This window comes from Medicago truncatula, chromosome 7, assembly GCF_003473485.1.
Source record: "Medicago truncatula cultivar Jemalong A17 chromosome 7, MtrunA17r5.0-ANR, whole genome shotgun sequence".
Taxonomy (NCBI): Eukaryota; Viridiplantae; Streptophyta; class Magnoliopsida; order Fabales; family Fabaceae; genus Medicago; species Medicago truncatula.
Genome location: NC_053048.1, coordinates 28,884,505 through 28,905,546, shown reverse-complemented (window position 1 = coordinate 28,905,546; position 21,042 = coordinate 28,884,505). Strand labels below are relative to the sequence as shown.

Below are 21,042 nucleotides of genomic sequence, written 5' to 3'. Positions count from 1 at the left end.
GTCAAAAAAGAATAAAAAGGACAAGTATTGAAATGATTAATTTTTCCTTATAAGAAATTGATTAGGTGATAAGAATGTCTTAAATTTGTACCAAAAAAAATTTGTCTTAAATTTTTTGTCAAAAAGAATAAAAAAATGTCATAAATTTTTTGTAAAAAAAAAAGAATGTCTTAAATTTCTTGTTTTTTGAAAGATTCTTGTATTATGTCTTAAAAATTACTAAAACCCCTAATTCATTCGCACACATCTTTCAATTCTGTAGCCAGCCACCGCCCTGAACTGATGAATACCAATCCACCCAACTCACGCCGTCTCCGACCTCGATCCAATCCATCGCCGGTCCTCTCCGATGAGCTTTTCCCCGAAATCCTATCATGGCTTCCAGTCAAATCATTGATGCAGATGAAGTCTGTAAGTCATACTTGGAACACTCTCATCTCCGATCCTAAATTCGTCAAAATGCACCTTCATCGTTCTAAACGAAACCCTTACTTCTGGTACCGTGGTGAGCCGCATGCTGATTTCAATTACAATTTCTTACACTTCCCTGTTAGTCGTGTACTGCAAAACAATTGGATCACAGTTCCTAAGGATCCTTACTACTATTTGAAGGACAAGGATTGTGTGGAAATTGTTGGTTCGTGTAATGGATTGGTTTGCTTGCTAGGTTTTTCTTATGACGAAACTCTTGATTATAAAAATATTTGGTTACGTTTCTGGAACCCCGCCACCAGAAAAATATCTGATAAATTAGGGTATAACTATAAATCTAGTGTGATGTTCTGTAAGTTCGTGTTTGTTTATGATAATTCAACCGACATTTATAAGGTTCTGGAATTAAGTCTCAGTGGTGATAGCGATCCTCATACGAAAACCACAGTGAGAGTTTTTAGTTTGGCGAATAATGTTTGGAGAACTATTCCAAGTTTTCCGGTAGTTCCTCTTGAAGTGTGGAAACGGAAAGGGTATGATGGTGTACATTTGAATTGTACTGTTAATTGGTTGGCCAATAAGAGTGAATGGTGGAATGACACTAGTGGCGAATTTGTGATTCTTTCATTTGATATTGGCAGGGAGAAATACACACAGCTTCTGCCCCCTCAAGGTTACGATAATGGTGGAGCAGCGCCGAGTATTTGTGTATTGAAAGACTCCTTGTGTTTGTATCATGATTTCAAGAAGACCGATTTGGTTATATGGAAGATGACAGAATTTGGAAATGAAAATTCTTGGACTCAATTCCACAAAGTTAGCTATCACAATATTCATACGAATTACGAATATGCTGGTAGCCGGCTTTTAATATTAAAACCATTGCATCTTTCTGAGAATGGTGAAACAATGGTATTGGCGGACATTGTTCAAAACCGAGCGATTCTTTATAACCTGAGAACAAACAAAGCAAAGAAAACTACATTCAACAAAAAGATACGTTGGTTCCCAATGAAAGATTATGTCGAAAGCTTGGTTTCAACTTCTTGAAAGTAAGTTCTTCTGGCTTTTTACTTTTTTTTGAATTTATATTACTTCATGTACTTAGTTATAATGGTGTAGGTGTTATAATTTTCTTTACTTCAAAACCCTATTATTATATTCAGATCTTAGTTATGTAATATGTATGTATATTTAAAGCATATAATGTGTTTGCTAATAGCTTTAAGTTAGACTAATTTATTTCATGCGATTAGAACATTCTGGTTAAGGGTTTAGTTTTATGAGGTTAAGGTCAGTGAGTTATGAAACTATGTATCTTTCTTCTGAAATGAAAATTAATTGATACATAAAATTTCTGTTTAAACAAAATTGAGTAACTAAAAATTGGAATCTTTCAAACCATGCTCTTTGGTCTTGCTTGAGGCCACACAGAAGTCTATTTATCTTCTCATAAATGCATGTTTTTCCCAGTGATGGGATAGTGTAAGAGTAAAAATTAGTGTAGCCAAAGCTTTGTTACTGATGAAATCTATTAGCCTTTTAAATTTTTAATTAGTTAGTATTATGTCAGAATAGTGATGATATAATGGAAAACATCTGGACTCATTTATTTGGAGAATAAAAAGGTCTGTGTATTCCAAAAACTGAAAGGGTAAACTAGTTTAAACAATATCTAGAGATTAAGCACCATAACTATAACTTTTGTAGATTCCATAACTCTGATCAAGTTGTTGTGGTCCACTGTTGTGATATAATAGCAAATGATTGCATTGTGATATTATAGTAGCAAATGATAACAACATCCTAGAAGAGATTAGTCTTGCTGATAAATTTGCTTTCAATGCAATGAACTTAAATTTATTCCTAAACTTTGTCAGAGATATGCTGAATTAATCGACTTATCCTATCAATGTTTAGAACTAAGTTATCTATGTATATTTTGTGTATAGTAATGTTTTTGCAAATCAATAAATATTGAATTTCTTCTTGGAAGTGAAACTTATTTTATTTCAATACCTGACAAAGATGTACTGCTATTGAGAAGTAGGCATTTTCTTTCTTGTGTTGTCTCTTTGTTCTTTTGATGTGTTCTATTGTTGCACTCTCCTGACTAATGGGAAACCTTTTCGAATTGTAGATCTTCAACATTAACTCCGAGCAAATCCAGTGTTATTGATGGTACATGTCATCATGGTGAGATGAAAGAGGCTTATTGGAGCTACATTCACTTCAGCCATAGTATCTGTTCTAGTTAAGACATTAATGTCCCTCTTGATGTTTATTTAGACTTTCTTTGGAAACATTTGTATTTTGTAGTAACTTATTGCATAATAACTGTGTTGTTTTTCAATTCTAAACCTGTTTGTGTAAAGGCAGGTGGAAATCCCCACATCTTTGTTTAGTTTGAGTACAATTTTTACAGGACCATTTTGAGTATGATATAAAATATTTTTTTGTAGCTGCACAAAATTCTTTGAATGATATTTCTGTAGCTGCACAAAATTGCTTGTTTCTTTCCTATATTTCGATCCTTATTCTTCTAACGGGTTAGTAAAGTACATGATGGTACCAATGTGATGTGTTTGAATTAGATAAAAGTTATTGGGTTGGGAAACACTTCACAAACACTTCGAGTTGTGAGATCTCATTAATTCTAGAAAGGATCAAGAAGCTTTAATAATTTCATATTAGATTGATTGGTGAGCTGCTCTCTCTCTCCCTAAATGTTTTCTATCTTCCTCTAGTTTGGCCTTTAAGAGTGTCATGTCCTTTTAGTTTACTGAATGTACCTTAGAGCTACAATAGATCTTTTATTATCAAAATTGAACATTTATGTATTCTTTTTTTATATTTAACTATTGGTATATCTTTGCAATAAAACAAGTTTTTTTTTCTTCATAGGTTTGCACATTGCAATTATACTGCTTATCTTTCCTAATGATTTATTTTTCTCTATCTAGTTGAAATTATTAAAAGAATCAAAGATTTAATTGTTTATCAGTATCTTATATGTGGTTTACTTCTATTCAGGTCCAGTCACATGATCCATTGATGTACTTTCTTTCAAAGATTGTACCTGCATGATATTTTGGTCATCTCGTATTTGATCACATGGAAAATACAACATGAGTATTTATATAAACACTAAAGCACATCTATTGCAACTATGAAAACATTATGATGAATGATCTATAGCAGCAAAATTTGTTTCTTTCCTGATTTTAATGCCTAAAATTTGAGAAAACATTGATTTCAACCCATAAAATTGTATTTCTTCTTTAATTCAGCCCTACAATAAAATGTTAGCAAAACAAAATTGAAATTGATATCTCATAGAAAAATCCACGTGGAAGCAGCCACGTGGCAAGATTCCCTGCTGCTTCACCCCTACTTGTCTTACTGGACTCAAGTTTACTTAAGGACCAAACAATAAAGAATTCAAAATTACAATTATGAAATCTGGTGTTTCTTTACGGGAACTATTTTCAGACCTCTCCCAAATTACAAAAGCTATTCATGGGAGTAATCATTTTTTTAATTAATATTTTAATAATAACGTAAAAGTAGTAAATTTGCAAATATAATAGTTTAGATGAAGGAGACAATTGGAAGAAAATTAATCGTTCCAAAATCTTGTGCAAGGCATAATACGTTGAGGGTGCACGCCAAGACCTGTGAAAGCTCAACCTCCCTACACAAGAGCACCGTAAACCACCACTCCACATCTTTGATCTTCACCGAATAGACCAGTAATCATAAAAAAAGACATGAGTATTATCAAAACTAAAAAACCATTATATATAATTTATTTTTTTATATATAATATAATTTTGATATTTATTGAAAGAATAGTTGGTCAAAAATAAAAATTTGGAAATAAACTTTAATACTTTTTTTAATTATTAAAAGAATACATGGTCAAAACTAAAAATTAGGAAATAGTAAAAATATTATATTTGTTATTTAAATATGAAATGAAGTAAATACTTGGTCAAACTTATTTTAAAATTTAATGTAAATAAATGTGAAAGGAAAAAAATATAATAACTTTTTATCAAACGATATTTTTTTTTTTTTTGAAGGGTAAGGAAAAATTATTTGGTTTCAACAACATCTATAAACATCACCGCTTGTGAAAAAAGATTTACAACAAAACACTTAACTGCAATTCCTCTCTGGTGCTCTATACATCATTTTCGTACGATATTATAATTATTTGTCTCTCATAATGATTTCTTTTTTATTTGTATGCATAGTCTCCGTTGCTCTAATGAATTTCATGCCACCACCAATGACGCGTCGTCGTCGTCAATCCAATATGTCACAGTTGCCAGAAGTAATCCTCCCTAACGAGGTTATCACTGAAATACTATCGTGGCTTCCGGTCAAATCTCTTATGCAAATGAAGTGCGTCAGTAAGTCATGGAAAACTCTTATCTCTCATCCTCCATTCATCAAAATGCACCTTAGTCGATCTGCACGAAATCCATACTTCTCATCAATAGTCCCTACACGAGGTTATTATTTCTTGGAAAACCGATATAGTTTCGTACACTTCCCTGTTAGTTGTTTACTAGAAAACCGTTGGATTAAACATCCTAAGGATCCATACTACCGATTGAGCGACAAGAATTGTCGCGTGGTTCTTGGTTCCTGCAATGGATTGATCTGCTTGGCCGGTTATTCTATTAACGAGTGTGCTAAGTATAAAACAGTTTGGTTCCGTTTCTGGAACCCCGCTACCAGAAACATTTCTCAAGTATTAGGATCTGATGTCTATTTTAATGACATGCATATTTCAAGATTTACTGTGTTCGTGTTTGGTTATGATAGTTCAACCGACACTTATAAAGTTGTGGCCTTAAGTTCAACTGGTAACGAAATGAGAGTCTTTAGTTTGGGTGATAATGTTTGGAGATATATTCAAAGATTTCCATTCGGTGCTAGACCAGTCTTCCGCAATTCCAGTTTGTGTGATGGTGTATATTTGGATGGCACTGTTAATTGGTTGGCCTATCGTAGCGATCGTAACTGTGTTAAGAAATTTGTGATTATTTCTCTAGATCTAGCTACAGAGACATACACAGAGATGCTTCTGCCTTTTGATGAGGGGTTACATGTATGGGGAAATGTTTGTGTGTTAATGAACTCCCTATGTGTTTATCAAGATTTAAAGGAAACTGATTTTGTTATATGGAAATTGATGGAATTTGGAAATGAAAATTCTTGGATCCAATTCCTTCGATTTAGCTATCACGATGTTCAATTGTATCATGAAATTGGTCCTAGCACACTTTTCAGAATAAGACCATTGCATCTATCTGAGAATGGTGATACTTTGGTTTTGGCAAACAACCAAAATGACCGAGCAATTCTCTACAACCGGAGAACGAACAAAGCAAGGAAAACTATAATGTTCAATAACATATCTTGGTTATCCATCCACGATTATGTCGAAAGCTTGGTTTTAATCCGTTGAACGTAAGTTTTTCTTCACTTCTAGATATACTTGTATGAATTTCTAGATTAATACGTTTAATGAACCGACATATTCTATTACCATGTTTAAAACTCAATCATCTATGTATAGTTTAAGCATATAATGCATTTGCAATTCAATATTGATGTTATTTCATGTTTAAATTTATGTTAACTCATGAACTTGGTTTCAATTGTGTGATTATCTATGTATATTGTTAGCATATAATGTTTTTTCAAATCGATACATATTGAGTATTCTTGGTAAATTTACACCAATTAAATTACACTATTTTTGGAAGGGAAAATTGATGTTGAATCTAGTTGTTAATAATACATGAAACCCTTGACTCACTTTTGGTATACATACTTGCATTATTGTATCTCAGTAGAAGCTAATTTCTTCGACTTTTTTCACAAATGGATATGACTGCACTTTGAGAATAAGACCTTCACTTTTCATGTGTCTTTGTTCTTTTCATGTAGTTTGTTGTTTCACTTCATTGCCTAACTTTGTGAAAATTCAATGTAATTAATAATACATGCTAAGATGGTAGGATGAAAGAGGCTTATTGTAACGAAATTCACTTAAGTTATTGTGTTTGTTCTATAGAAGACATTAATGACCTTCTTGGTGTCTATTTCAATGAAATGGTAGTTAATCATTTGGTTATTTACTACCCTTACATTTTGTAGCACAAATATGGTAGCAAACATGGGATTTTCTAGTAGTGTTAGGGTTTTTTTGGGAAACATTCGTAGAAACTTATTGCTTAATAATTGTGCTGTTTTTTCATTTCTACTCCTTTTAGTGTAAAGGAAAGTGAAAATCTCCAATTATATGAGTAATTTGAGTGTCCTTGTTTTTTGTAGGATGATTTGAGTATGACATGAATAGCTCTACTTTTTTAAATGATACCAATTTCTATCACAAAACTAGAGCGATCACTCATAGAAGGTCATAGAGTAGAGTGGTTGACCTCAGTTGTTTAACTTGTAATTATCAGTTTTGTAGTTTCTATAAGTCTGGCTAACCTCTTATGTATGGTGTGTGACTGTTTTTTACGTTTTAGTGCCGCAATTAATAAATTGTAGTGCAATTTTGCTTTGTTTTGCAGGTGTTGTCCGACTCTTCGTCAAGTTTTTGTTTTCATTGCAAGCTGATCAGTCTTATGGTTTTGGTTATTCGATCTGTCTTATTTGATTTAAATTGAAGGTGTGCGCGATTGTATTATTCTTGCTAAAAATGGTCCTTGGAGTCATTTGGTTGATATGGTGTTGTATAATTACAAGGAACCTGTTCTTTCTTGGGATGTTGTTTTGTATTTTGGTTTGTTGTGTTAGTAGTGTTGTATTCAAATCGAAGGTCTTCGACCGCATTTGTTTTTTGTCCAAACTTTTAAGCAAATGATAGCGTCAGTTCCCCCATAACTCTTTATAGAAGGTGGATGGAGCTTTCCTACTATGATGTTGGTTTTCAACCGCTATTAATGAAAAAAAAAATTATCCAAAAAAAATTGTGCCTTGATAACATTTTAACATTAAATGCTACATTTTGTTAATAGTTGTAGTTAATACAAAGCTAATTAAATACACTGAAGCGACAAAGATCTTTTCTTATCTCAAATTGATTATGGATGTTTTTATAAATTTATATTCTATATTTAGTTTACCTTTGAAGTGAAACCTTCTCTATTAGAATTAGCAAGCTAGGTTGAAAGAAATCAATATCTTGATGGTCCGTTTTTTTTTGAAAAAAATCAATGTGATCATATTTTTTGCTGTACATAGTCTACATACACTGCTAGAAAAAGCAAAATTAGCGAGGGAAATTAGTGACGGAAAAAATGAAATTCCTCACAAATTCCTTAGTCGCAAAATTTAGTGACGGAATTAGAGAGGAATTTTACGTTTTCCCTCACTAAATTTAGTTTTTTTAGTAGTGATAGTCCTACTATGCGGTTTAGTATGCTTCATATGTTGGTAAAATATGACACCTATCAATAAATAATCGAGCCACCTCCTCATACTGAAGTAAGTACATCTAATTCATGCACTCCTATTAATAAAAAGAGAAATGATAATTGAACAACCACTTTTTGACAACTTTTGTGACAACTTTCTCTCTCATACTCACATTATCATTTTACTCTCTCTCTATTGCTTTGATTTTTGTGCCACTAACTAAATTTCTTTGTATAATTTAGTTGTCGAAAAGGTTTTCAAAAGAAAGGGTTGTTCAAATAACATTGCTCTAATAAAAAATCGAGCTTCTATGGGCCTTGAAGTTACGAGTGGTTCTAACATCATTGTGTCGATAATGTCAAAAAATCCTGAAAACCAAAATCTCACCCTTTAGCTCCACCTTTGGTTAATTTAAGGTGGGTAGCAAGAATATCGTTTAAGGATCGACAAGCCATGTTGTGTTTACTTAAGAGGAACTCAAAAAATAAAATCTTAGCTAAAAACAATTCTTCTTATGACACTCATTCTTTTGTTAAAGGAGTTTCTTTGGATTTTTGAAACTTGGTCTTGGATGCCATGGGGGACTGGAAAAATTGGTTAATTATTCATGATAAAAAGGAGGGACCCGCAAAGAACGTTGAGAATATTGGAAAATCAATTGGTTTGATCTTTCAGGATGATAATTCAAACCGATGCAGTCTTTTTTAGGTGTCAGTGCAATAGTCAAGGGGGTAGAGGTGGTGGGGGTGTTCATCATGAGTAGGGAATTCAAAGTAAGCTCATGGGAGAGATGCTTGGTGAGGGAAAAAAAATTAAGGTTAATGGGATTTTGAAGGGTGAGGCAGATATATGTAAGGATAATGTAGCTCTTCTTCGCGTAGAAGAAAAAAATGACAAACCGGGAGAGGGAGAAAAGGTAACATGGGGCAGGTAATAGTTTGGATGTTGGTTGTTAATCGAAATGTGGTGTGTGTGGGGTGTAAGTTGTTATTATGAAGATTACTACTTATAATGTCCGTGGTTTGGGAGGAAGGGAGAAGAGATGTGATATTTTGAAGTTGGTTAGGCAACATTTTCGTATGGTTGTGTGTTTTCAAGATACTAAGCGGGAGTTTATTGACGATTCTGTTTGTGATTTTTCTTTGTGGGGTTCTAAAGAGTTTGGATTTTCTTTTCGGCCTTCAATGGGCGCTTCTGGTGGTATCATGACCTTATGGGATGCCTCGGAAATTGACGTTTAGCTTATTAAGACTATGCTTAATGTGTTGAATATTAATGCAAATATTTTAAAAGTGGTGATGACTTCTTTATATTGCGAATGTCTATGCTCCGTGTGATGAAGGTGGTAAGACTTGTGGGTTATAGTGGGGGATTTGACTAATTTTAATTAATATGGAGATAAGTGGTGTGTGTGTGTGTTGATTTTAATGTAATTTGTTCTACTTAAGAGATAATTAGTAGAATATATGTCTACATGCATGAAAACCATTCTATGGTAGGTTTTTCACTTGGTATCGAGGAGACAACCTTTATATGAGTCATCTCGATAGATTTCTTTTATGAGAGGAGTGATGCGAGCAATGGCCTAGCTATGTTCAAACTACTTTACCAAAAGGTTTGTCTGATCACTGCCCCCATCTTTTTAACTCTTTTAATATAGAAGTATTGGGAGGCTTTATGCTTAAGGGAAAAACTTAAAAAAAAAAAAAAATCAAATGCAGTCTTAATATTTGGCATCAACAACATTCTCAAAACTTGGAAGGTCATATTAGTGAGGCCAAAGAGAACATACCTGCTCTTCGCACTTGAGGGGTGGATGTAAACCTTTCATCCATGACGAGGTTAAGAAGGCAGTGTGGAATTAAGAAGGCAATTTTAAGAGCCTAGGGATAGATAGTATTCATTTTGGTTTCATCACGGAATTTTGGGTTGAATTAAAGGATGATTTCATGAGATTCATGTTTCCAATTTCATTGTAACGGAGAACTATAACGAGGTATCAATAACAGTTTTATAACTCTTATTCCTAAATTTGAGAGTCCTCAATGGCTGGCGATTTTAGGCCGATTTCTATGGTAAACAACATGTATAAATTTTTATCAAGAGTTTTATCTAACATATTAAGGAAGTTATAGGATGTGTAATTTCTGAATCACAATCAACTTTTGTCCGTGGAAGATAAATCCTGGATGGTATTCTTCTAGAAAGTTAAAAAAGAGTTGTTGTTCAAAGTTGATTTTGAGAAAGCTTTTGATTCGGTAAATTGGAAATCTCTTGAAACAATAATGGTGAAAATGAATTTTTCTACCCTTTGGCAGAAATAGATCATGGAATGTCTTACTATTGCTTCAACTTCTATTCTGATTAATGCGAGTCTAACCAACGAGTTCAAGTTTGAATGAGGACTTATACAAGGCAACCCTCTTTCATATTTTCTAGGTGGAGTCCCGATCAAGTCACTTTCTTTAAGACGTTTGGTGACACTGCCCAAAATTGTTCAAGGTAGACTATCAACCATGGTGCCTCCAAGATACAACAAGTTCAACTACAACTGTGCGGTTAACTACTTCACTGTAGAAAATGGTTCGCAATTTACACCTCTAATATGGTACTAAGACCACTTTTAATACTTGAAGCACTCTATTATGGTCATGTGACCACTTAAATATGGTGTTATCACCATTCTAACTTTTTAACTTCTAAAATAGTAAAAAAATATCGAATATATATATGTGTGTGTCTGTGTGTGTTCACACACACACACACATTGTGTTAAGATCATTCTTAATTCTGACGGGACATTATTTTATCAAAAAGGGACTATGATCTTAAAAATACTCTATTCGAAGGGAAACCTTTTATGAAAGGTGGTATGCTCTTAAGACCATTCTTAATTGGCCTACCCCCCCCCCCCCCCCCATGATGTTTCAAAACATTGCGATTTTGCCCCCATTACAAAAAAATATATAATTTAACCCTTAACTTTAGCCCCTTTAACAAAAGTCGAATTTTATTTTGGTCAATGCTTATGTGGCAGGTGTAACACACAATTTTTCTCTAGAATTGTTTATTTATTATATGTGTTTAATTATTTGTTTTTATTTTTAATTTGGGATTAGTGGATTTTTAGACAAGAAGGATAGTTTGGTCATTTGATGAGTGATGACATTTTAGTAATTTTAGAATTGAAGGGTATTTTAATAATTTTGATGGGGTGAGTTATTTTAGTAGAGTTAGTAGTAACTTTGGGTAATTATTTTGGACGGTGATATATGAGTAATTAATGGGAGGTTTTAATGAAGTAATTTTGTAGTAACATTTTAATGAGCAGAGATAAGTTAATTACTAAGCCCATTGAGTAAGACAGAAACATAACCCATTAGTGAGACTATATAAGGATAACAGTAGTGGTGAATTAGGGTTGTGCATTCGTTTCATAAGTTTTACCAAAAGGTTGATGGAGAGAGAAAATAGAGAGATAGAGAGCAGAGAAAGAAAGAAGAAGGAGATTCAAGAGGAGCAAAGCTTAGGAAGAAAAATAGAAGAGCAAATTGAAGCCCTAGTTTAAGATTTTCGGAGATTGAGGTAAGGGGGATTGGTTTGTTTTCATAATAAGCTATAATCACTTTTATGACATTTGGGTCATGTTTGTTTTGATGAATTTTGTGAATTTGATGTTTTGCTAAATTAATTTTCGTGCTCTTTTTCATGTGATAATTTTGGGTATGTGAAAAGTGTTGAAAAATTGTTGTTGATGCATGACATTCATTGTTGATATATGCTAACTTGTTTACTTTGAGAATTTAACTTAAATTGGTGAAACTCGTGATGATGTTGATGATTATTGTTGATTTTATGACCTATGTGCTCTAAATGTTATTGGGTATGTGTTTCATTGTTGTGTTTTGTGAGATTTTGTGAAAATGGGTAAAAAGAGGTGCATTATGATTTTGATGATTTTGTGAGGATTAATGAAGTTGTTGTTGTGAGATAGATTGATTAGAAATTCTTATTTGGATCAAAGGGTTTCATTGAGGAATGCTGGGAGAAAAACGGGTTATTAAGCTAAAAAGGAAAAATGTAAAAATATTGAAATGATTAATTTGTCCTTATAAGAAAATGATTTTTCATGATTTGAATAAGTGATAAAAATATCTTAAATTTTTTGTCAAAAAAAAAAGAAGAAAGAAGATCTTAAATGTCTACTTCTTTTTTTCATCATCTTCATCATCAACATCATACTTTCATCATAAAATTCAAACATATACCTGTAAAAAAATGGAGAAAATGAAATTAAAAACAACCCAGAATCATTAACTTCATTGTCATCTTTTCATTCTCAAATTTTTTTATTCACCATCAAGAACGACAACAATCAACTCCAAATGATAAAAAGAGAGAAAATTTTAAATCTAAAATGTGAAAGGAAAATAATATAATGAAAAGAAAAAAAAACTGAAAAGTTAGAGAGAGAATGAGAGTAAGAATAATGAATAAATAAATTTTAAAAGTAAAAAAGAGAATAGCAGTAGAAACATAGAAAATAATAATAATTTTAAAAGTATAAAAGAAAAGAGAAATGATTAAGAACAAAAAAAAAATTGGTTAAAAAAGAATAAAAAGGAAAAATATTGAAATGATTAATTTTCCCTTATAAAAAATTGATTTTTAATTATTTGAATAGGTGAAAAGTTTTTCCAGTTTAACCAGACCATAAGAAATTAAAAATGAAACATAAGGAACAAGATTCAAACATAAGAGAGTAACAAGCTGCATGCATGGTGCTAAATTAGCATATTATTGAACCAAAGAATAATCAACTTCGTCTTGTTGATTTTGATAACACCAATCTAGCCAATAAAGTTGTGATCATGGGGAAGTCGAAAAATATAAACAGATGCATTTCCTTATTTAATTACTACTCCATGAATACACTTCACATTTTGCATGTACATTATTAATACAGTACACACATTTTCTTTTATATCGCCACTTGCCTGGATTGCTCAGCACATTGCATTTGTGTTGTGATAAAAACAATGCAAGGTCACCCAAAGTTTCTAGCTTGACATAACTCATCGTTGAGAAGTCTATCATATAGACATCCAATAATTTATTTTGTTTAAAGAAAACCACAAGAAGCTTCCCATCACAACTAAGTAATTAGGCAAAAAGGATGGTCCATTGGGCGAATTTTTTAGCTCTAGAAATTTTAAACTTGTAGAATTTAAATTAAGTACACCTATCTCAACCTTGTAAGTGACAACATAAATAGTATTATGCAAAACAACAAAATCCAAAACAATCCACAGATTTCCGCATTTGGATAAGTAACCCAATTAGAATATCGAGACTGATAAACATGCAAACTACTTGAGTTTATGCAATAAGTGTCTATGACAAATTCATTTCAACCTTTCACAAAAGTATGTAATACTCGAGAATCGTAACGAAACAAATAATCTTCAATAGCTGAGGTGTCAATGATAATTTGTTTTCTTATAAATGGATTCATTAATTGTAGTTTATTGGTACCTTTCATGTTGAGATAGCCACTACACGAACTCAAATAGGATAATCCCCAAAAATAACTCATCTTAGCGCGGTAAGCTCGTTTTTCAAGTATGCTATAAAAAGAACAATATTTATTTACATATGAAGTTTTTTGAACAAATAGTGGTTATTGTGATACCATGAAAATTCTCCAATAAATTTTTTGAACTCTCCTCCACTCTTTACAAACACTAGAAAATTGAAATAAATCATCAAAATCTAGTTTTCGGGATACGGTATCAAGCATATTATCTGAAAGTTGGCTGAAGTCAACAACACTTTTCTCATTGAGTGTAACAATGGTGCCATCTATGTTATGAGAGTAATGTGGTTTTGCTTCGAAGTTAACAATTATATGATAGAAAATATTTTTACGATCTATTTCAATATGGTGGTTTGCAAGGAGTGGAGCAGAGTTCAAAAAAATTATTGGAGAATTTTCATGGTATCACAATCACGACTACTTGTTCAAACAACTTCATATGCAAATAAATTTTGTTCTTTTTATAGCATACCTGAAAAACGAGCTTACCGCGCTAAAATGAGTTATTTTTTGGGATTATCCTATCTGAGTTCGTGTAGTGGATATCTCATCATGAAAGGTGCCAATAAACTACAATTAATGAATCCATTTATAAGAAAACAAATGATCATTGACACCTCAGCTATTGAAGAGTATTTGTTTCATTACGGTTCTCGAGTATTACTTACTTTTGTCAAAGGTTCAAATGAATTTTTCATAGAGGATTATTGCATAAGCTCAAGTAGTTTGCATGTTTATCAGTCTCGATATTCTAGTTGAGTTACTTATTCCAAAAGCGGAAATCCATGGACTGTTCTGGACTTTGTTGTTTTGCATAATACTATTTATGTTCTTACTAACAAGGTTGAGATAGGTGTACTTAGTCTGAACTCTACGATTTGAAATTTCTAGAACTGAAAAATTCGCCTAATGGACCATCCTTTTTGCCTATGGTACTTAGTTGTGATGGGAAGCTTCTTGTGGTTTTCTTTAAACAGAATAAATTATTGGATGTCAACAGGATAGACTTTTCAACGATGAGTTATGTCAAGCTATAAACTTTGTGTGACCTTGCATTGTTTTTCTCACAACACAAATGCCATGCGCTGAAAAAAACCATGCAAGTGGGGATATGAAGAGACTATGTGTACTATATTAATACTATACATACAGAATGTGTAAGTGTTTTCATGGAGTAATAATTAAATGATGATCCCCGTGAGCTTAGCTCAGTTGGTAGGGATATTGCATATTATATGCAGGAGCTGGGGTTCGAACCCCGGACACTCCACTTCTCCACAATTAAATTGTGTGAGCTCTAGCCACTAGGCTACTTGACCAAAAAAAAAAAATTAAATGATGAAATGCATTGTTCCTGCTCATAGTTGTCGACTTCCGCATAGATCACAACTTTATTGGCCGGAATGGTGTGTTCAAAATCGATACGATGAAGTTGATTATTCTCTGGTTCAATAATATGCTAATTTAGCACCATGCATGCAGCTTGTTACTCTCTTATTTTTGAGATCTTGTTCTTTCTATTTCCTTTTTAATTTATTATACTCTGAATAAACTGGAAAAACTTGTCTTGAACTTTATAGTTTCATTATCTTTTGTCAAATTATTTTGGCTTTAGATGACTTATAAACTCAATGAATTTTTTGTTTATATTATATTTTCTCTAAAGTTTTAATGTTTGAAATGGTCATATGAATTTATTTCATAAGATTCGTTTGAGTGTCTTGTTTTAATATTTCAAAGATGTGTTAAAGTTATTTGAGAAGAGATGTAGTTTGGTTTTGGAAATCCAGTGGTTTACATATGGGTCGTCACTGCAATTTGGACTCGTGGTCATGTTTGTCGATTCAATAGATTGATCATGTGTCGTCACTCCAACCTGTCATAATCATGTCGTTTGCTATTCATACACTCTTCATGTAATTCAATTGGTTTGTGATCCTTTGAATGTGTTTGTCAACTTGATCAGATTGATTACGAAATTATTGAGTGGGTATTAGTACATTGAGTTGCTTCAAAACCTTCAAGAAGGCAACTTTGCTGCTGATTGTTTGGCTAGATTGGATGCAGGGGTGACCTTGAGAATGCGCAAGCTGGGTGGCTGCCCAGTGCCCAATATTTTCAAAGGGTGCTGAAATTAATATTTTTACTTATTAGTTAGTGGTATATACATGTATTTCTTTTTAACTTGCTTTGAATAATTCTATAAAATAAATATTTAATGTTAAGTTATTAATTATGTGGATAATGAAATAATTGATGTATTTTAAAATATGAGAGTTAAGTCAAAGGAAGAGAACGCCCAATCACACACGTCCGATTTAGACAAGCTTTGTACCCCAAGCAAGAGTCTTGGACACCAAGATTTGGTGCCCATATTTTCCACGCAATGGCATGTTACAAAGTTTGAGAATGTCTTTTAACCTTTCATGATATTTCATGATAAAGGGTAACCAAACCTGCAAAGCCAAGAATTGATGATCAAAGAAGGAGGGAATTGAACTGAGTATCAAAAACGGTCCTGACAGAGATTAAGCACCATAACAAATGATTGCATTGTAATCTGGTTTGAAGCAAATCTGACACTGAATTATTGTTATAGTTATAGTTGCCATCGTATCTGTTCTAGTTAAGACATTAATGGCTCTCTTGATGTTTATTATTTATATTTTCTTTGAAAACATTTGTATTTTGTAATAACTTATTGCATAATAACTGTATTGATTTTCTATTATAAACTTGTTTGTGTAAACGCAAGTGAAAATCCCCACATCTTTTTGTAGTTTGAGTACATTTTTTGCATGACCATTCGAGTATGATAGAAAATCTTCTGTAGCTGCACAAAATTCTCTGAATGATATTTCTGTAGCTGCACAAACATGCTGGTTTCTTTCCTATATTTAGATCCTTATTCTTCTAATGGGTTATTAAAGTACATGTCGATACTAATGTGATGCGTTTGAATTAGATATAATTTCTTGGGTTGGGAAACACTTCAGAAACATTTTGGGTTGTGAGATCTCCTTATAGAAAGGATCAAGAAACTTTCTTTATTGTTTTTCTTTAGGATTCCTTTTGGGTTTGAAGGACATGAAAAATATGACTAATTTCATAATAGATTGATTGGTGAGATGCTCTCTCTCTCTTTCCCGATGCAGGATAAATTTGTCCAAATTGTGTAAACAAATATTTGTCTGTTGGCTTTCCTCTTCTTTCTTTTTTTGGTTGTTTTGGTCATGCTAGTTGTGTTACTTCACACTTAAATCTATAATTACAAGATTGTTTGTTTATGTTTTTAGTGTAGTGCTATATTTCCCCTACATTACAATTTTCCATGTTCTTAAATTCATGACTTAGTGTATTAGCACCAACTTGGAGAAGTAGTGATGCAAGTTTATTGACTTTGTTATGTACTGCAATAATTATTATTTTTTGGTTTAAATATGTATTTCGTCCTTGCAATTATGGGTCGTTTAAAAATTGGTCCCTGTGATCGCTAATCCTTGCAAATTACCTTTGCATTCTTTAATCATTTAAAATTTCGTTCATTAACCTAATTAATGACTGTCACGTCATCAAATTAGCAAAATGGCATGGGAATGGACAAAAATACTCTCTTCTTCCTTCAGCTTCATCTCTTTCTCTCCTTCCTCTTATCATCAACAACCACCTTAACAGCAGCAAAAACATCAACCACTGTTGAAGGTGTTGTTACTCTTACTCAAGAAAACCAAGGTGACCCTCAAACTAGTAAAACCTTCGATTGAACATGCTCATTACATTAAAATTCACAAAATTGCATTAAAACATGATTAGCATAGATTCAGTAGCCAATTTTTTTTTCAATACCCGTAACAATTCAAATCAAGTAAACATAAAAAACTTTTTCTGTACAGAGAATAAACAATTCACAATTGAATGCTACCTAGAAGCTAGTTTTTGAAGAAACCTAGTAAAAACAAAACAACAGCGTGATATGATACAACACTAATTACTTTGTTGCTTTCATCTCTACAATGAAGAAGCCATATTCATCTTGCTTTTATCTCTACAAACAGCAGCAAAACAGTGGTGGAGATTGTTGTCACCAATGAAAACACACAAACTCTGATTCAGCAATATCCCGACAAGCTAAACCCATTCAGCAATATACCCATTCTCAATTTCAGAACCCCAACAAGAAATTGAATTCATAGCAAAGAAGAACACATGACATAATTAACAAGAAGCTAAATCCAAGCGAAAGGATCGATGTGAATATCTTTGGTGGCGATGCTGTCGGTGAAAGAAGGATTTGAATTAGCGACGGATTCTTCGGGTGGAGAAGTGATACCGAATGAGTTTGCTTCGATTAAGAAACATGAAGAAGAATGGAAGAGCGTGAAGAAGAAGAAGGGAAGAGTATGAAGAAGAAGGGAATCAGTTGCAGAGAAGGGAAGAGAAGAGAAGAGGAGGGTTTAGGACGAAATACACATTTAAGCCTTTTCTTTTTTTAATTTCACAATTCAATTTCTTATGTTATGGTGCAGAAATACAAGTATTTTGTGAATGTTAGGATCAATTAATCTAGTATTATTGATTTTTTTTTTATTTGGAAGAGTTTATATGAGAAGTAATTGAGGAACACATTATGTATATGATAGTAATTGGAAGAGTCTATTAGATGTATTTGAAGAGACGGAGACAAAAACAGGGACATAGTTACATGCCAATTGTCAAAAACATTGCAAAAACACTGATGAGAAACTTCAAGGAAGATAACCTGTTGTACAGACCTGTATCGTTGCAATAAAACAAGCTTTTTTTTTGTTTTTTATATTCAACTATTGGTATATCTTTGCAATAAAACAAGCTTTTTTTTTCATAGGATTGCACATTGCAATTATATTGCTTATCTTTCCTATGGATTTATTTCTCTATCTAGTTGAAATTATTGAAAGAATCAAAGATTTAATCGTTTACCAGTATCTTATTTGTTTTACTTCTATTCAGGTCCTTATTTTCTTGATTCAGTATTAGTGTGTTTTACTCAATTAACTATGCTGTTGTGTTAGTTTTTGATCTATAGATAAGCATATAATTACTCTTATTTTTTCAATATTGCTGCTTTGTACTATTAAGTTAAAATAAAAAACCATGCGTGAGATTCATATCGATTAAGAAACTGTGAAAGCATTTAGATATTATGAAAGTTGAGAAACTCTTTAGGTTATTTTTCATCTTTTTTGGCCTTTAGGAATTCTGCACTTGAATTTCTTTTGTTTTTTAAATAGTTATTTACTTGATGTCAAATTGTTGGTAAAATAGTGTGCATAATATTTCAAAAGTGCATAGTTGGGTAAACAATGAGAAGTTGTATATACTCATGATATTTTAGTATCTATTCCAAGGCTTGACAAATGATAGCATGTTTACTGTTATCAGTTTTACAAGAACTGGCAGATTCATTCATTCTTTTAACAACTTTTTATAGGATGCAAGGAATGGATTACAACGCAAACAACATGAGTATTTATATAAACACTAAAGCACATCTATTGCAACTATATGCGTTAAAAACAAGGCTTAATAGGTGTTTTGATTCCCTAATTAATTTACAGTTTTTATATTGATCACATAGTTAATAAAACTCATGTTTTGGTCCCTTAGGTTTGCCTCCTTCAGTCAAATAAATCTTAAGTTTAACCCAAAATGCCTATGGTGGACCAACATTGTAGGTGGTCCACCATAGACCCTATTAATTTCTTTAATTTAAACCATTTGATTTATTTTTTTTAAAAGTGGATCGTTGGATCATGAAGGTCCATTGTATGTTATAATAAACCATCAATAGCCAATATTTTCCCCCCATTTCATCATTTTCTTCCTTCATCAACAATCTTCATAACAAAATCCAAAAAAAAACCCGAGAAAATTCACCTCAATGTTACACATTACAAATTACAAAACCGACCCCCCCGCACTCTCTTCTCTCTCTTTCACACTATCACCATCAATGGTAGAACAAAAAGAAAATCACGAAAACGAAGAAATGAAGAAATTGTTTTCTTCATATATATGTTTAAGCTTCTCTGTGTTCTACAAAGCAAACGCCAGAGTCGTCGAGATATTCTCCTCACACCGAAGCTCATGGCGCGATGAGAAGAAGCGTCTCTTACGGTGAATCGACGTTGTGTCGGAGGAGATCGTGAGGTTGAGAGCGGTGGTGGAAGATTCTAAGGCGTGTGTGGAGGATTTGGAGTGTGAGGTTGTTGAGTGGATGAGATGATTGGGTTTGTTGAGAGGATTTTTCTGAGTTCATTTCTCTTTATTTTGATTTCTAGGGTTTGCATTTTCCCCCAATTTGTGAAATTCAGTAATTGATGAATTTGTTTGATTTTGGTGTGGATTGTGTTTTTCAACAGATTAGAGTATTTCTTCAAACAAATACATCAACTTCTGTAATAATTTTTGTTTGCTAGGTTCTTTCTCACAACAAGCTTACTGGCACAATCCATGTGGAGATTGCAAACTTAACCAATCTGCAATATCTAATTTATGGAATGAACTCTGGAAGTTTACCAAATGAACTAACAAAACTTTCCAATCTTTTATAGTTTAATGTATCCTACATTCACCTTCACTTGAAGATGATGAAGATTAATAAGGTTGAAGATGAAGAAAGAAAGAAAAAAATTAGATGTTGTTGGTACACTGTACACATTTGGGGCTCAACTTAACTGTTGTGGATTTATTAAATGGTTTAACTTAAAACAATGAAAACATCTGGTAAGTCCTCAAAACACATTAAAACAATGAAAAGTTTGATTTTAATGTCTAACATTTGAGAAAAGTTTGATTTCCACCCATAAGATTTTTTTCTTCTTTAATTCAGCCATTCAATAAATTTTAGCAAAAAATTTTTTTTTAAATAAAGAGCATCAGCTCATATCATATAAAAAGAAAAGAAAGTACAAAAAAGAAAAAGGGGATTAGACCAAAACCTTTTCAAAAGGTGGTAAATCTAAAGTTGGGTATTCCCAACCTATTCCTAATGTACTCTCCCCTGACAAACTCATGGATAACGTCAAACCAAAAAATAACAAAAGAGGAAAGAGTTAAACCAAAATTAGCAAGACTGTCTGCACATGTATTTCCTTCTCTGTAAATATGTGAAGCACAGAATCTCATGTTGTAAGTAAGTTGTAAGAAATTTTCCCATCTATTCCTAAGTTCCCAAGGCACCACTAATTTTGACTTGAAAGCCGTAATGACAAGCTGTGAATCTGATTCTAGCTAAACATTAGCAAAAAAATTGAAATTTACATCTCATAGAAAAATCACATGGAAATAGCCACCTGGTAAAATTCTTTGTTGCTTCACCGCCTCTTGTCTTACTGGAATCAAGGTTACTTAAGGACAAAAAAATGAAGAATTCAAAATTACAATGATGAATTGTGGTGTTTCTTTACGGGAACCATTTTCAGACCTCGTCCAAATTACAAGAGCTATTCATGGTAGTTATCATTTTTTTTTAATTAATACTTTAATAATAACTTAAAAGCGGTAAATTTTAAAATATAACAATTTAA

General features: G+C 32.5%; 2 protein-coding genes across 2 annotated transcripts; both read left to right on the top strand.

Moving 5' to 3' along the window:
- Positions 1–250: 250 nt before the first annotated feature.
- On the top strand, positions 251–2,745 carry LOC25480387 (F-box/kelch-repeat protein At3g23880). The gene is made up of 2 exons (XM_013587150.2): positions 251–1,484; positions 2,573–2,745. Exon 1 carries the CDS (start codon positions 283–285, stop codon positions 1,480–1,482), a length of 1,200 nt encoding a protein of 399 aa, XP_013442604.1. The 5' UTR covers positions 251–282; the 3' UTR covers positions 1,483–1,484; positions 2,573–2,745.
- Positions 2,746–4,753: 2,008 nt separating this feature from the next.
- LOC25480388 (F-box/kelch-repeat protein At3g23880) lies at positions 4,754–5,914 on the top strand. Its single transcript, XM_013587151.2, has one exon. The coding sequence runs from the start codon at positions 4,754–4,756 to the stop codon at positions 5,912–5,914; it is 1,161 nt and encodes a 386-aa protein (XP_013442605.2).
- The last annotated feature ends 15,128 nt before the right edge of the window (positions 5,915–21,042 follow it).